The sequence below is a fragment of the Ovis aries genome, chromosome 25 (assembly GCF_016772045.2).
Source record: "Ovis aries strain OAR_USU_Benz2616 breed Rambouillet chromosome 25, ARS-UI_Ramb_v3.0, whole genome shotgun sequence".
Taxonomy (NCBI): domain Eukaryota; kingdom Metazoa; phylum Chordata; class Mammalia; order Artiodactyla; family Bovidae; genus Ovis; species Ovis aries.
The window spans coordinates 8,096,853-8,114,965 of NC_056078.1; the positions used below are offsets into that span (position 1 = coordinate 8,096,853).

Genomic DNA, 18,113 nt, shown 5'->3' on the forward strand with positions numbered 1-18,113 from the left:
TTAAGATTTCACGCTTCCAGTGCAGAGGCATGGGTTCGATCCCTGGTTGGAAAACTAAGATTTCTCATGTCATGTGGTATGGCCAAAAAAAGAAAAAAAATAAAAAATAAAAGAAATGTGCCTATTATTAAGTATAATACCTATGCCACCAGCACGGGGCTGTTCCATTTCTAGAAACACAGCCCCTGGATGGCCACGGCATCGGGAGGCCAGCCTGTAGTCACCACTGCAGTGAGGCTGGTTGGCCCAGACGAAAATCAAGCTGAGCTGTCATCACCTCGGTCACCTGCCCACTGATGATCTGAAATAAACACAGTCACACAAGATCCCTCTGTGCCAACATCATTCTCAGGGTGTAGTTACTTCTGGCATTTTTCAAATTCTTGGAGATGCGTGTGAGGAAGATTTCGTAATGGCTGAGGCCACACAACTCCCCTCGCCTCTCAGCCTCCCCTCCTCAATTCCATAACATGAATCTTGCTCGTGCATCCACCTCCAATGGCCTGTCTAGCCAGTCTCTTTCCTGATGAGGCAAAAGTCCTGCTGGCTTATTAGACAATGTCACACAACACAAGCATTTTTGCCACTTCAGCCCCATAGTTGGACCTACACTCAGACAAAAACACAAACCAAATGGCATTCAGCTTTTTGAAACTATACTGCAATGTACATTTCTGTGACATGCTTAAGATATAAAATCTCATATCACTTATATGTGGAATCTAAACTATGGCACAAATGAACCTATCCACAAAACAGATCAAACCAGTCCATCCTAAAGGAAATCAATCCTGAATATTCACTGAAAGGACTGATGCTGACGCTGACGCTCCAGTACTCTGGCCACCTGATGTGAAGAGCCGACTCACTGAAAAAGACTCTGATGCTGGGAAAGATTGAGGGCAGGAAGAAAAGGAGGCGACAGAGGATGAGATGGTTGGATGGCATCACTGACTCAATGGACATGGGTTTGAGCAAACTCCAGGAGATGGTGAAGGACAGGGAAACCTGGTGTGCTGCAGACCATTGGGTTACAAAGAGCTGGACACGACTTAACAACTGAACAACAACAAACCTGAAACTGACTCATAGACAAAGAGCTGACTTGTGGTTGCCAGGAGGCAGGGTGGGAGGAATGGACTGGGAGTCTCGGTTTGGTACATGCAAACTATTACATTTAGAATGGAGAAAAACCAAGGTCCTAGTGTATAGCACAGGAAACTACATTCAATATCCTGAGATAAACCATAATGGAAAAGAATATTAAAGAAAGCAAAGTATATGTGTGTATAACTGAGTTCTTTACCGAACAGCAGAGATTGGCACAACACTGTGAGTCAACTATACTTCAATTAAAAAAAAAAAAAGCTACAAGACGTCAGACCAGGGGACAAGTCCAAGCACTGCTGGAAGGCTACAGAACAAAGCCCCACCGAAGCCCCCTTTTAAGAAGCTGGAGCTGGGCTGGGGTAGAGGGATATTCAGCAAGTGTGGCTTCCCAGGTCTATCCACCAGCTGCTGCCTCAGCAACGTGGGAGGAAAAGCTCATTCTGGCTTCACTGTCTGCACTGCAGCTCTCAGAGGATCCCCCCCCCCCGCCCCATGCAGACTGCAGGGCTCCACAGCCGAGACTGAGCTGCCAGAGCGCAGAGGAGCAGTTTTCAATCACAGGGACAGAACAGAATCACCAGGGGAAATTTTCCAAGCTTCACTCCCCCCCGGAAGGTTTCTTAAAATCACTTATTTATTTGGCTGTGCTGGGTCTTAGTTGTGGCATGTGCGATCTTTAGTTGCAGTATGTGAGAGCCTTAGTTCCTTGACCAGGGATGAAACTCAGCCTCCCTGCACTGGGGGTGCAGAGTCTTATCCACTGGATCACCAGGGAAGCCTGCCACTGGAAGGTTTATGGAAAGGGAGACTGCATGTTTCAAGAAAGCTTCTTAGGTGCTTGGAAGGATGTTCTCTGGCAGGCCCTACTGGGGGAACCACTGGCAAATAGGATCTGGGGGCTCCTGGGATGAGCGAGGGAATGGTCCCCCAGCATTCCCACCTGAATGCAGGTCTACACATTAAAGCCAAGCTGGGTGATGCCTTTTTTTTTTTTAAACAAAAAAAACCCTAGCAATCTCCCTGCTGATATCTGACGGTCATTATAGTTTGGAAGTTCTCTGAATGCCTGATTGAAACCCTCTCTTCTGTAAATGGAGGCTAGGACTCTAATCCCTTCTCCAGTAGAGACAATGAACTAGTAATAACCGTTCTTTGTAGAACATCATGATACCTCCTTGAAGATTATTGTTCTTGTGTGTGTGTGTGTGTGTGTGTGTGTGTGTGTGCATATGCTCTCAGTAGTGTCCAGCTCTTTGCAACCCTGTGGACTATAGCCAACAGGCTCCTCTGTCCATGGAATTTTCCAGGCAAGAAAACTGGAGTGGGTTGCCATTTCCTACTCCAGGGATCTTCCTGACTCAGGAATGGAACCTGCGTCTCTTCTGCCTCCTGGATTGACAGGCGGGTTCCTTACCACTGAGCCACCCGGGAAGCCCATTACTGTTCTTACTGGTCAATATCTGGACAACATTTTCTCTAGGAAGAGATTTCCTCTCAAATAAATCATTCCCTAACCCAACAGGAAGATCCTGAATTATTCTTGTAATCACTGCTTCCATTTTGACTTTTTATCTGGGTGGCTACTTTTCACATATTTTCAAAAACTCCAACAAATAAGTTTCTCCAGTGTGTCCTCCTCATAAATGCCAGGCTCTGGGAGGAGAATCATCTCAGGACAGATTTGTTAAATGCCTTGAGTGCACTCAAAATTACTCAATGGGAGGTTGTCCAAAACTTTCTTCTACAGCCTCCCAACTGAGAAATACAGGGAAGTCATCCTACCAGGCACCAGCGCTCTGATTCAACTGGAAATCTTCTCCAAATTACCCTGAACGGTCACCCTACAGTGTCCAACCAACCCCATCCTTGTTCTGGATGTCATCTATCATTATATCAAGGCGACACACGCTGAATGACAAAGGCTCATCCTCATTCTTCTCTTCTGAGGCACTTTCCAGGTCAAAATAATAAGTGAAGTGATCTGCTTAATGCAATTTCCTACCAACAGCCTGGTGTCTCAGTGCATTAATACTACGAGGCTTATTCTCGTGACCCAGAACAAACAGTAGCAGGACTAGGAACAGACCCACATTCCATGGTGCAAATCTGCCACGTTGAGGGCTAATCACAGGGCAAAACCAAGTACACATGCCTTCGTGGGCAAGGACATAAGAAGGGTTTCCAGGACAGCAACACATCAATCCATAAAGCATGGCTGGTGGTGCCTTGGGAGATGAAGCAGCCAGCCAAAGCAGGATTAGCCAAAGGTTACGGCTTCAGCAAGGCGGGCCCAGCGACCCACTCCAGTATTCCTGCCTGGAGACTCCCTTGGACAGAGGAGCCTGGTGGGCTACAGTCCCTAGGGTCGCAAAGAGCTGGACACGACTGGAGCCACTAAGCACTCATGCACGTATGGCTTCAGCAGTTGGAGAAGATGGCTCCACGTTTTATTAACGTTCAATTTGCTTAGGAAGCTGAAGCTGGGCTGCATAAAGACTACAGAGCTGCAGGCTTCTGCTGGAGAAGTGGGGTCGCCCCATCTCTATGTGTTGTCTGGCAGGGCTCTGCTCGCATACACATGGGATCATGCTGCTCTAAACCGGCCTGAGCCGATTCAGCCATTCAAGACTGGTGGGCTCTCTGGGGAAATACTGGGAAACTCTGAAGATCAGAGGTGAGTAGGAACTATGTCCCCTATGCAGTGGTACGTTACAAGGGAAACAAGTCTCAGACTGAATTTTATCACACGGACAAAGTTATCAGCAAGCTGGCTGAACAATCGTACAAGCTGTTCCCATAAGCCTAGTTTCCGTTCTTCATCCTTTCAGACGTTCCAGTGAACACCATTCGTAAATTTCACTCTGAAGCAAATGCAGCATGATCAGCTAACTTTCACATTAAATTAGCACACTAAAGCTGCCATTAATTGAAGGCATTCAGTGGATTCAATTCAGTGGATTCCAGACCAGAGGCATCATTCCCATACTCTAAATTCTGCTGGGCTCCCCAGATTATTTTGGCTACAGTCATTCAAGGGGGCTGCTCATCATTCTAACCAAACAGATACGTGCACACTACCCATTTCACTAGGGAAGCTTACCTCTAGCATTCCTTACTTTTGTTGGTGAGCCTCAAGGGGGCTGCTCATCATTCTAACCAAACAGATACGTGCACACTACCCATTTCACTAGGGAAGCTTACCTCTAGCATTCCTTACTTTTGTTGGTGAGCCTACTGTGGCAGGTTAAGGAAGCATTCGACATTGTGGGTTTTTGGCCATAAAGCTCAGCTTGTGGGATCTTAGTCCCCCAGTCAGGGATCAAACCTGTGCCCCTTGCAGTAGGAGCTCAGAGTCCTAACCACTGGACCACCAGGGCATTCCTAGCATTTGGTATTCTTATGCTAGCTGCATCTGTGTGGATTTTTCATCGAGACAGGAGTCAACTAACTGTCTTTTGGTGGCGAATTAAACTTTAGTAACAAACATAAATATCAAGCTGTTTACATGAAAGTATTCAAAGTGCAATTATAAGTAATAAGTATTATACAGTGAAGACAGTGGAATAGAGACACTTGAGTCAGTTACTCAAGGTCCAACATTCTAATATCCTTGGTTCAAGTTTCTCATCTGTAAAAACAGGAGTAAACTTCCCACCCATTAGGGTGGCTGCTATCAAAAAAACAAAACAAGTGTTGGCAAGGATGTGCAGAAATTGCAGCCCTTGTGTACTGGTGGTGGGATATAAAATGATGCAGCTGCTGTGGAAAACAACGTGACGGTTCTTCAAAAAAGTCAAACACAGAATTGATGTGATCCAGCAATTCTACATCTGGGTATATCCCCAGAAGAGTTGAAAGCAGAGTCTTAAACAGATATTTGTACCCCCATGTTCACAGCAGAAATATTCACAAGAGCCCAAGAAGTGAAGCAACCCAACTGTCCACAGACAAATGAATGGTTTTTGTAAAAAAGGAATATATGCATCCCACGGACTATTTTTCAGTTTTAAAAAGGAGGGAAGGGGGGAAGAGGGAAGGGACAAACTGGAAGATCAGGATAACACAAACTCACTACTATATATAAAATAGATAACTAATAAGGGCCTACTGTTTCACACAGGGAACCCTACTCAACACTCTGTAATGGCCTATAAGGGCAAAGAATCTAAAAAAGAGTAGATATATGTATATGTATAACATATTCACTTTGCTATACAGCTGAAACTAATACCACATTGTAAATCGACTATAGTCCAATAAATTTTTTTTTTTAAAGTAAGGAAATTGTGACACAGGCTACAATATGTATGAACCTTGAGGATATGATGCTATGTGAAACAAGCCAGTCACAAAAGGACAAATAGTGCATGATTCCACTTACATGAGTTGCCTAGAGTCCTGGAATTGGTAGAAAGTAGAATGGTGGTTGCCAGGGGCTGGGGCCAGGGGCTATGGAAAGTCATTATTTAATGGCAATACGGTTTCGATTTTGCAAATGAAGAGATCTGGACATGGACGGTGGTGATGGTCACACAACAACGTGAAAGTACTTAATGCCACTGAACTGTACGCTTAGAAATGGTTAGAACGGTCAATTTTATATCATGTGCACTTTACCACAATTAAAAATGATTTTTAAAAGACAGAAATGAAAACATCTATCTCATCAGAGTTGCTGAATTAGATGAGATGCTGTTTGTGAAGCGCCTAACACAACAATGTTACTAACAGTTATGGTCACACGCTAAGTCACTTCAGTCATGTCAGACTCTTTGTGACCTCATGGACTGTAGCCCACCAGGCTCCTCTGTCACTGGAATTTTCCAGACAAGCATACGGGAGTGGGTTGCCATTTCCTACTCCATATGGTCATATTACGGAGAAGGCAATGGCACCCCACTCCAGTACTCTTGCCTGGAAACTCCCATGGACGGAGGAGCCTGGTAGGCTGCAGTCTATGGGGTCGCTGAGGGTTGGACATGACTGAGTGACTTCATTTTCACTTTTCACTTTCATGCACTGGAGAAGGAAATGGCAACCCACTCCAGTGTTCTTGCCTGGAGAATCCCAGGGACAGGGGAGCCTGGTGGGCTGCCGTCTATGGGGTCGCACAGGGTCGGACACGACTGAAGCGACTTAGCAGCAGCAGCAGCAGCATGGTCATATTATGTGTAGTTATTAGCAGCCCTGACTTTCTCTTTCCTTTAAACCTGAGTATTCTCAAGATGAAGTGCTGTATGGCCTTATAAATTCTGCTCTGCTGCTTAGAGTCAGGGCATCTGATCAGATGATGAAGGGGCCAGGACCCTTAACATCATGGGGAAACACCGAGTGTGGGGCTTAAACAACTCGGCATGCCCATCAGTATTTATCTCTCCTGTGTTTCCTTGCCTCTCCCAGCTCTCTGCTTTACAGTATCTGTTTGCCCCCTGCAAACCTCCCCACACACGTCAGAGTGAATGGCTGTACCGTAGCAGGTCCGTCCGTCTCCTCGGAAGCCGATGGAGCACTCGCAGGTGAACTGGGTCCCTGGGCCGGGGCGACAGGCCGCATTGGCATCACACCCATGACTGCCAATGTAGCAAGGATTCTGAAGGGCGTCAGGGGAGCCATCTGCAAAGGCGGAGACATTGAAACCACATGAGGACTCAGAAACGCTTACAGGTTACCTCTTCCCCCAGAAAGCAGGACAGGACTGATGACCAGGAAACCTGCCGACTCCTGCCCACTTGAAGTGGGATCAGCAAACTACATCCCTTTGGACTCATGTCTGTTTTCATAAAGTTTTATTGGAAACCGGCCACTGCATTTACTGGCAAGTGGCCTGTGGCTGTTTTTGTGCTACAGTGGTAGAACTGCACTCATGACAGAAACTGCATGATGAGCAGAGCCTCCAATATTTGCTGTTTGGCCCTTTAAGAAAAAACATGCCAACCCCTGATGCCTGGCGCTACAGCGGTCAAAGAAGGGCGAGAAACGCCTGTCCTCTTCTGGTGTATGGAGAGCCAAGGGCCAATCTGACCAGCTGGAGAAGTGACCTGGGTATGGAGGGAGAACCAAAAATAACTGAGATAGAGAAACACCACACCCAGACACCAAATATACAGAACCTCCAGAGCTTAAAGATTTGGACTATGTGAGACCTTGAGGCTGGGCGGTCACACTAGCTCCAGCTTCTTCCACAACCAGAAGCACCCTAGACCAGACCCCAGCTCCACGTTGTGCTGTCCCAGGGCAGAGAGCTCCGTAGGCTCTGGGCCTGACTTTTAGCGGATTTGATTTGGATTTCCCCCAGCCCTGAGCACACATTCTTTTCACAGTTGAGTGTCAGAATTTTTAAAAATAGGCACATGAAAAGATGCTCAGTATCACTAATGATTAGGTAAATGCAAATAAAAACTGCAAGGGGTACTACCTTTCACCAGTCAGAATGGCCATCATTAAAAAGTCTACACATAACAATGCTGGAGAGAGTGTGGAGAAAATGGAACCCTCCTGCACTGTGGCGGGAATGTAAATTTGTGTAGCTACTATGGAAAACGGTATGGAGGTTCTTCAAAAAGCTAAAAACCAGAGTTGCAATATGATCCAGCAATCCCACTCCGGAGCACATATCCAGACAAAACTACAAGAAGATAGATGTCCCTGTGTTCATAGCAGCACTATTCACAACAGCCAAGACAGGGAGGAACCCGAACGCCCATTGACAGATGAATGGGTAAAGATGTGGTACACAGATACAACAGAACATTACTCAGCCATAAGAGGGAAAAAGGAACGAAATAATGCCATTTTGCAGCTACCAGGATGAACCTAGAGACTACCATACTAAGTGAAGAAGTCAGAAATGTTATCATTTCTATGTGCGACCTAAAATATGACACAAATCAACTTATTTGCAAAACAGAAACAGACTCACAGATATAGACAACAGACCTGTGTTGTCAAGTGGTGAGGGCAGGGGTCGGGGAGAAGGGGAGGGTAGGACTGGGGAGTTTGGGATTAGCAGATACAGACTATTACATACAGAATGGTATAGAACGGATAGAGAACAAGGCCCTACTGTATAGCACAGGGAACTATATTCAATACCCTGTAATAAAGCATAATGGAAAAGAGTAAAAAATAAATACATAAATAGAAATAAACGCATGGCTGCAGGCAGGTGCAGCCCTTGAATGATCTACTCGTTACCTTAGGTTTTCTAAGAATCATAGATGAGAAGATGTTTATTTTTGTCAGGAGCTATTTTAGCATGACTTTCTTCTTACCAAGAACAAGAGATGAAGAACAACACGTCAAAAACACAGAGAGGGCCATGCAGGTGGACACACACACACACACACAATGCCCAGTCTGAGCCGCCACCTCTTACCCCTCACAGGACCAATGGAGTTGCTGAGAGCATAGCGCAGGATCCTCTCCTCCTGGTTGTACAGGACAAACACGCTGTCCACAGAGAGCTGCTGGGTGCTGGGCAGGACCGGCCGGGAGTCGTCGTGGACGCACTCCTGGAAGGTGATGGTCTGGCGCCACTGGTAAGTGTGGACGTGCGAAGGGGCAGTGCCATGTTGCTCGGGCTCCGTCACCGTGTACTCCCGGGTGGAGGATGATGTGATCACTGGATGTGGGCGGCAAGCAGGGAGACAGGGGAGAGAGCTTGAGGATGCAAGAAGCTTAGGACATGAAAATCATCAGCAGGGCTTCCCTGGCAGCTCAGTGGTAAAGGATTTGCCTGCCAATGCAGGGGACACGGGTTCGATCCCTGGTCCGGGAAGATACCACATGCTGTGGAGCAACTAAACCCCTGCGCCGAAACTATTAAGCTGGTGCTCTAGAGCCCAGGAGCTGCAACTACTGAAACCCTGGGACCGTAGAGCTGGTGTTCCATAACAAGCGAAGCCACTGCGATGAGAAGCCTGCCCACTACAACTAGAGAGCAGCCCCCACTGGCAGAAACTAGAGGAAAAGCCTGACCAGAAACGAAGACCCAGCAAAACCCAAAATAAGTAAGTAAAATAATCAGCAGTATTCTCTGCTCATAATGTGGCCAGATGAGAGGTCAGATGGAACAGGATAAATAAGACCATTTATTTCCGTGTTGAGATTCATTCTGCTACCTAGATTTCCTATTATTGCTGTTATTTGCATTAGGAATATTTATTGCTTTTTCTCATCAAGTGTTTCTCTGTAAGTTCCTTAGTCAACCCAGGGACTAAGGCCTGATGGAAAGAGCACCAGCTTGGAAAGAGATACGCGAGAATTCACAACTTGTACCTTCATTCACAAGGAGCATGATCACAGACCAGTTACTAACTTCTTTACCCTGTTTCCTTTACAACATGGACTGGGGTAAGGATGAGATAATGTATACAGAATTTCTGGAATCAAGCAGGCTAATACTCTATAAGACAAACTACCATTTATGGAGCATTGACCACGTGACAAGCAGAGTGCTAACTGCTTTCTATGGGTTATCTCACTTAGGATTCAACAAATAGTGGCTGCTATAAATAACCCTAGATTAAAGGGTTCTCTGATGTATAAAAATGAGGCATTAATAGGTTTCAGTAGCCAATTTCTATAAATTACTAAAGAGCTGTGAGCAAATCTCAACAGAGCAGAGAGACAGTCTTCCCTACTCAGAAGAGAACTAGTTTACTTTTGGCCCATGCAGTGAAAAATCTTGACTTCCTATTTAAAACAAAGAAGTACAAAAGGCTCTTTATATTTGTGTGCTCTGCTGTAGTTGGTAATAAAAGCCAGAGGATAAATAAAAGATTGATGTAAGCTGCCTCTTGTCCAGCTCCCATGTGCTGGACTGCCAGAAACACCATCTGGTCACAGCCTGACTTGCAGGTGGGGGTCCTCCTGATACTCCTCCCACCTCCTACCCACCCTTTCATTTTCCCCAGGAGAGCCCGAGCAGGCCACGAAGTCATGTTAACTGGTACAACCCTTCTAGATGGCAATTTAATAAGAGACTTTAAAGAGTTTCCTTTGACTCATCGCTTCGATTTCTAGGAATTCGGTCAGAAAAGAATCAGAAATTTGGTCAAGGTGTATGATGAAGATGGACACTGCAACTCATGGAGACAAGGAAAAATTGGAAATAATGTAAGCTTTGGAAAAGAGAATGGTTTAAATTGATAGCCATACAATAAAATGGTATAGAGTCATTATAAAGTGTTTGCAAAGCCTATTTAATGGAACTATCAAGCTTTAATCAAGATTTAATGGAACAAATCAAGGTCATGATTTGACCTAACCGGAAAAGTGAACGTACAATAATGTGGTATGATTGCAGTTTAAATTGAAACTATATACTTGACTGTAGAGTGTATAATAGTATTGCATCAATGTTAAACTTCCTGATTTCGATGGTTGTACTGGGACCATGAGAGAATATTCTTGTCATTAGAAAAAAACATGTGAAATATTGTAAAATATTTAGGAGATGCAGGATCACAGCATCTACAACTTCCTCTCTCTTATATATAAGGAAGGGAGGGAACAACTAAGAGGATGTAACAAAATGTTAACAATCGGTGAAGCTGGGGAAATGACATGTGGCTACTGTGCTATTTTCAACTTTCTGTAAATTTGAAATAAAAAGTTTAAAAACCACATTTAGATATATAACACAATTATTTTATTCTGAAATTATATAATATGATGAGCTATTTATGTTGGGCTAGTATCCATGTTGATATATATGTGAATATATGTGTAATATACATATGTTGGGATTTTTTTTATATATAAAGAGAAGTATATGATTTTTCATATATAAGGACAGAATATGTGTTGATACGTAAATATATATGTGAGGTATATATACGTTGGGATATATTTTACATATGAGGAAAAGGCTGAAAGAAATACACTTAATTTAATAATCGTGTCCTGGTTTTAGGTGTGTGGTTATGCTTATTTTCTTTTCTGCACTAAAGTCTCTCCAATGAGCATGCTCAATGTCTGCAATTAAGGGAAGGCGATCTGAATAAGGTGACCCCTGCGTTTCCCTTTCTGGAGGCCAGGGGACAGCTCGTGTGCAGCACTGCCCTGGGACGCTGGATGCGGGACGAGGCTCACCCTGCCGCGAGTAGTGGTAGAGCTCCGTGTAGGGTTCGATGTGCACTGAGGAGCCAAAGGCGATCTGGGGCACGCGGCCCTCCAGCTCCGTGTCGATGGTCAGGTGTCCGTGCTCATCAATGCCGCTGAACTGCTGCTTAATGGTCAGCTTGTCCGGGTGCCCCACGAAGGTCACCTCAGCCTGGCGGGTGAACTCCCCCCCTGCAAAGCAAGCTCAGTCTGTCACTTTGCTGTCAAAGAAGTCACATTCATGCCTGCCCGGACTCATGGAGGGGACAGGTTCACAGCTCCTCTACAGACGCTTTAGTCTGGTGAGTAGAAATAGGGCCGGTGATGTCAAGGAAAGGGCCATCCTCCCAGCCCAACTCAGTCACGCACAAGAAACAAAAGCCATTTCCCATCCGAAAACCAGCATCTGAGACAGGTGGGCTCAGGATTTGTGCTGGAAAAAGCAGGGAATTGGGGTTTGTGCCCAGTACTGGTTGGGTGAATTTGAATGAGTTACTTAAACCCACTGAGCCTCCATTTCCTGATGATGAAAATGGTGAACAATATCTATCTTGCGGAAATTAGATAAGTATGTTAAAAAGTGCTCTGCCAAACGTCATGTGCTCTAAGACATCAGCTAGGGGATGACTACTGTTCACAGCTAAGCCCTGGCCAGGGCAAACCATCACCAAGTCCACACCATCCTAGGAGCACATACCATGGGCGCTGGCTCGGGACCTCCCCTTGGTCTATGCAGGGCAGCAGCCCCAGACAAGCAGGAAAAAAATATTCCACCTTCTTCCAGCTTCCTCCCTTTTCCACGTTTGCAGTCTCCCCTGATAGCATGGCTGGCAGCTATGTCATGATATGTGAAAATTATATGAAATTTACCTTTCAGTGCCCATGAATAATTTCACTGGAACACAGGCATGCTCATTCATTTGTGTATTATCTATGCCTGGTTTCAACTGATAACAACAGAGCTGAATAGCTGCAACAGAGAACGAAGAGCCCAAAATATTTAGGCAAAGCTTAAAATATTTATTCTCTGGCCCTTTGCAGAAAAAGTCTGACAACTGCTTTACAGTCCCCAGGTCCAGGCAGATATCCTGCTGATAACACATGTTCTAAGGCAGTTAAGAAGGACTACTGTAGAAACAAATATTTGCTGTTGTAGGGAATTTGTAAAGATTACCTTTGCCTCCCTGAAGTTGATGTAAGTTACAATGTAACTTCAATTTAAATCAACCCATATACAAAGCATCACCAATATGAAATTGCTCCCTGATCACAGTGCAATTCTAGATAGTCTTGGGTAACGTATTGTTGTTGTTCAGTCGCTCAGCCGTGTCCAACTCTTTGTGACCCCATGAAATGCAGCACGCCTGGCTTCTCTGTCCTTCACCATCTCCCAGAGTTTGCTCCAACTTATGCCCATTGATGTCATCTAGCCATCTCATCATCTCTCGCCCCCTTCTCCTCTTGCCCTCAATCTTTCCCAGCATCAGATTCTTTTCCAATGAGTTGGTTCTTCGCTTTAAGTGGCCAAAGTAATGGAACTTCAGCATCAGTCCTCCCAATGAATATTCAGGGGTGATTTCCTTTAGGATTGACTGGTCTGATCTCCTTGTATACTAATGAAAAACTTGATGATTTTACCCCAACACCTTATTTCCAGAGCCACAAAATACTTATTTGTAACTTATTTTCAGACACATAGAGTTCCCTTTCCATTCAACCCAGCCCATTATTTTTAAGGTCAATTACCTGTGATGCTGAAGCCATTCTTGAATCCATCTTGCTCCACTGCAAACATCCATCCAATGATGCCTCCAATAGGGGCCAGAGGGAGCAGAGAGTACCCGACAGTCTCAGGAATGGTGCTGATGGCTGTGTAGGACCGCCCATGGTTCATCACCACGTAAGAATGGAGGTCAGTATTCTCAAAGACAATGGGAACCTGGCTGTCCCCAACAAAGATCCTCCCTTTCACCTTGCCGTTAACTCGCTGCGGGGAACCTGAACGAGAAACAAAGAAAGAAGCCAGCCCTTCAGAATAGAATAGTGTGTCTGGTGGGCTCCGTACCCGTAAAGCAAAGAGCCCCACAGTGCTGGGGTAAAGCGCTTTTGGGGTAAGTGAGAGAAGTCATTCTTCCCAAGACGAAGGCAGTCCCTGCAGCTGTGTCTATGAGCTGTAGAAATTCAACTTTCTTCCTCTCTTCCGTAAGGATGGATAATGGACAGCAGAGAAGTGGGACCCATTGTATGATGAAGGAATGTCAGAGGCAAATGAAACAATTTCAGGAGAATAGCATCATGGGTGATCCAGAACTAGGTGGTATATAGCTGATTACTTTGGAGAATATTAGGGAGAGAATTAGTCATTTCCCTGGGACAATGGGGCTAAACAGGATGGGACATTAGGTTGTCTGATTTATAACATATCTTTTTTTAAAAAGTAACTATTTTTGGCTGAGCTAGGTCTCTGTTGCTGTGCACGGGCTTTTCTCAGATGCAGTATGCAGGGGCCAGGGGAGCTACTCTTCACTGCAATGTGCGGGACCCTCATTGCAGCGGCTTCTCTTGTTTCCGAGCGTGGGCTCTAGGTGCCCGGGCTTCAGGAGGTGTGGTGCACGGGTTTAGTTGCTCCACAGAGTGTGGAACCTTCTTGGATCAGGGATCAAATCCATGTCGCCTGCACTGGCAGGTGGATTCTCACCTACTGGGCCACCAGGGAAGTCCCTAAGACTCAGGGGCTTCTCTTAAAGAGCATCTCTGGCTCAAATATAAGTTGGCCAGTCTGAGTCCTAGACCCTCACTAACCCAAGCCAGATAGAAGTAGCCACAGTGAGTATTGGAGGTCACACAAATATGCCCTCTGACCCATAACCAGCTTGTGGGCTAGGGTGTGTTCGTTGTTGGTCATTTCCTTTACTGGGAAAGATGTGAAACTTACTATGGCATATTTATAAGCTTTTTTCATATATTACCAAAAAGTATATGCAGGACACCATTTTAAAAAATTGCATTAATGATAAATGCTAAGGTAAGGTAAGGTAAGGTAAGGTAAAGTTGCTCAGTCATGTCCGACTCTTTGCGACCCCATGGGCTGTAGCCTACCACGCTCCTCTGTCCATGGGATTTTCCAGGCAATAGTACTGGAGTGGATTGCCATTTCCTTCTCAGGGGATCTTCCCAACCGAGGGATCGAACCGGGGTCTCCCACATTGTAGACAGATGCTAGCATACTCATAGAGGAAAAATGTCTGAAGAGAGCTACACAAAATTGCTAACAGAGGTTAATTCAGGGTGATATGGTGAACTTTCATTTTCTATACTATATATCTCTATAATGTTGGGATATTAATAACTTGCATGCATTTATTATTGCTTAATCAGGAAAAGAAAAAAAACTCAAGAAATTAAGTTGTTCTTATATTTGAATAAGAAAATGGAAGGTTGCCATATGACCCAGCAATTCCAACTCCTGAGTATATACCCAATAAAACAGAGAACATATGTTCACTTGAAAACATGTACATGAATGTTCTTAGCAGCATCATTCATTAACAGCCAAAATGGGAAAGGACTCAAATGTCCATCAACTGAAACATAGATAAATAAAATGTGGAAAATCCATACAATAGAATATTATTTAGCTAGGAAAAAGGAATGAGTCATGGATACACCCTGAAAACATTATGCTAAGTAAAAGAAGCCAAACACAAAGGTCCCATGACATATGATTCCATTTATACGGAATGTCCAGAACAGGAAAACCCACATGGACAGACAGCAGATTTGGTGCTGACAGAGCCTGGAAATGAGGATGAATTGAGGGTGGCAGCTAAAAGATCCAGGTTTCCTTCTGGCATGAAGAAAATGCTCTAAAATTAGAGGTAACAGTTGAATAACTTAGTGAATATACTAAAAACCACCAAATGGTATACTCTGATTGTGTTACTGACAGCTTTAAAAAAAAAAAAAAAAAAGCTGAAGGAAGAGGTAAGTACATCAGGTTTGATGTAGAATTAATTTCTACCACTTACTGATTGTACAGATCATGTTTCTCTTCCTAGACTGTAAATGACTGAGACAGGACCTTCACACCCAACTCCCTGGTTCCGTCGTAGCAGAGTTTTCTGTACATGGTAAGTTCTCAGTAAAGCATATAGACTAACCTCAGACAAATGAGCTCTCATCCAAGCACCATCGTCTGTGTTCTGAAGACTTTCTGCTGTGTTTAATATACCCTCTTCGCTTTCATGCACTGGAGAAGGCAATGGCAACCCACTCCAGTGTTCTTGCCTGGAGAAGCCCAGGGACGGGGGAGCCTGGTGGGCTGCCGTCTATGGGGTCGCACAGAGTCGGACACGACTAAGCGACTTCACTTTCACTTTTCACTTTCATGCATTGGAGAAGGAAATGGCAACCCACTCCAGTGTTCCTGCCTGGAGAAGCCCAGGGACGGGGAGCCTAGTGGGCTGCCGTCCATGGGGTCGCACAGAGTCGGACACGACTGAAGCGACTCAGCAGCAGCAGCAGGGCTTCCCCGGTGGCTCAGACGGTAAAGAATCCGCCTGAGATCGATCCCTGGGTTGGGGAGATCCCTTGGAGGAGGACATGGCAACCCACTCCAGCATTCTCGCCTGGTGAACCCCCATGGACAGCGGAGCCTGGTAAGTTAGTTACAGTCCATGGGGTCACAAAGAGTCAGACACGACTGAGCAACTAAGCACAGCACAGCTGCTAAACAGGATCACTGAGGGACTTCCTTGGCAGTCCAGCAGTTAAGATTCCACACTTGCACTGGAGGGGGCATGGGTTCAATCCCTGGTTGGGCCCTCATGCCACACGGTGTGGCCCCCAAAGCAACAAAACCCCCCACAACAAGGTCACTGACAAGCCAAGGCAGATTCAACACACAGAGGATTTCTGCACATGAACTGTGTCATTACCCTGGGGGAATGCTATGAAGTTAGAAGACTAATATCGAAAAAATGCCTCCCCCAAAACAATTACAGAAACAAGCAGGAAAGCCAAGGGAAGAAAACCTATTTTTTTCCATCAAACTTGGAGCTAGAAAAATATTTCAAAAGTAGTAAGATTCCAACAAATATTTAAACCACAAAACTATGACAGGGCGTGTTTAGAACATCAAAAAATGTAGCTGAGCAATCTTTCATATGCAAGCTTGCTGCCAAATGCAACCTGTCAGCATTTCCAGCTCTGACATTTGGCATGGAAAGAGCTCCTGAGATCGATCTTTGAGAAGAAGGGTTCATTGTAAACTGTGGAAGTTCTTCTCAGGGCAAGCAAAATATAAAAGCCAAGCCTGAAACAAAGCAGCAGAAGCATCTCATTCCTGGGGCAACGGGCAAGAAAAGAGATAACACATTTATAGATGTTATAAACATCCCCCCAAATTAATATGCAAAGCATACAGAATTTTCTGTCCTTGCTAAAGACAGTATTTTACAAAACCAATTGTGACCTAGAAGGAACTTTTTTTTTTTCGAATCTTTCTTTTTTTAAAACAAATTAAAATAACTGATTTAACTTTAGCTATGGCAGGAAATCTGAAAAACAGAAAAGCATTCCTCCAACTGAGTTTTATTTAGTCATATTTTGCCAAGCAACTGAGGTTCCTGCTTAAACATATGAGGAAAATGACGGGTGACAAGTGGAGTGATTTGGCATCTGCAGAGACAGGTGTTCAGTATGGTTTGCTTTGTTTTTGCTTTCATTCTAATTTACGGTCTTGGGTTCCCTCTCTAAGTAAACTGTTATCTGGACCCTCTAGACTTTTTCAGAACATCTGAAAACATCAAGACTGGTTGATCCTTTTTTGGGGGTGCAGAGCTCAGGACTGATGCCAGCCCCCAGCCAAATATGTTTTGGAGTTGACAGCACAATGGGTCTGGTCTCCAAAGTTAGCTGTGATGTGCCCCTTCTGCTCCTCCATCACCATGCTGGGGTTCCCGAGACACAAGGACAGGAACACCAGAGAATAGGGGATGGAATAGTCCTTACCCCCTACATACTGCGTTGGCCAGAAAGTTCGTTTGGTTTTAAGCACAAATAAAAGACACATTTTTCATTTTCACCAAGACCTTTACTGAGCAAAGCACTTATTGAACAAACTTTTGGGCCAACCCAACATTTTGGTCTTCACCAGCCCACCATGGCCCTGCTGGAGCTGAACCACTATCAGCATAGTCTGAGCGACGCCAAAAGAAGAGGTTTGAAAGAAACGGAGGAAAGCGAGGGGGGCTGACGATTACTGGTCCAGGCCGCCTCATTTCAACATTTCAGCCTGAAGATGGGTTCTCAACGGCCATCACTTCAAAGATGGAGAATCACCACAGGAGAAAGAGACCTCCCCTTTTTAGTAAAAAGGGCATTCCCCAGGACCTCCCCCCCACCCCCATAGAGAAATACAGGCAAGAACGAGGAATGAGAGATGAAATATCACTGCCCAGCTGAAAACACCACCTACCTTTAGAGATGTGGGTAAAGGCAAGATTTCAAAACAAGCACAAAAACAAAATCACTCCTCCCTTTTCTCCCCCTTAAAAAGGATCAGACAAAGACACAGTACCTTCGGCAACACACTGCCGGCCGTTCCCCGTGTAGCCAGCAACACAGCTGCAACAGAAGCCGGTGGCAAAGTCCCTACACTGTGCGTGCACAGAGCACTGGTGTCTGTTGTTGGTACACGTCTGCCGGGAATCCGTGTTGTAGCTGAAAACTGCTCGGAGAGAACACAGCACACCAGTAAGCACTTCACCGGGCTCCGGACGAGGAGGCTTTAGAACACTGCACCTCAGCTGTGCAAGACTGCACGTCTGCTCAGGCCGTTCAGACACAGGGCTCTCTATCTGTGGCCACTTAACTAGTACAGTGGTTCCATCACTCAA

General features: G+C 45.1%; 1 protein-coding gene across 1 annotated transcript in view; it reads right to left on the minus strand.

Moving 5' to 3' along the window:
• Positions 1 to 18,113, minus strand: part of NID1 (nidogen 1) — a 99,376-nt gene that overhangs the window by 40,717 nt on the left and 40,546 nt on the right. Inside the window, exons 5-9 of the mRNA XM_012105605.4 lie at positions 17,795 to 17,944; positions 12,961 to 13,212; positions 11,206 to 11,406; positions 8,486 to 8,731; positions 6,580 to 6,723 (exon numbers count right to left, since the gene is read on the minus strand). Coding sequence (XP_011960995.3) covers positions 6,580 to 6,723; positions 8,486 to 8,731; positions 11,206 to 11,406; positions 12,961 to 13,212; positions 17,795 to 17,944 — 993 coding nt within the window. The remainder of the gene's footprint in view (positions 1 to 6,579; positions 6,724 to 8,485; positions 8,732 to 11,205; positions 11,407 to 12,960; positions 13,213 to 17,794; positions 17,945 to 18,113) is intronic.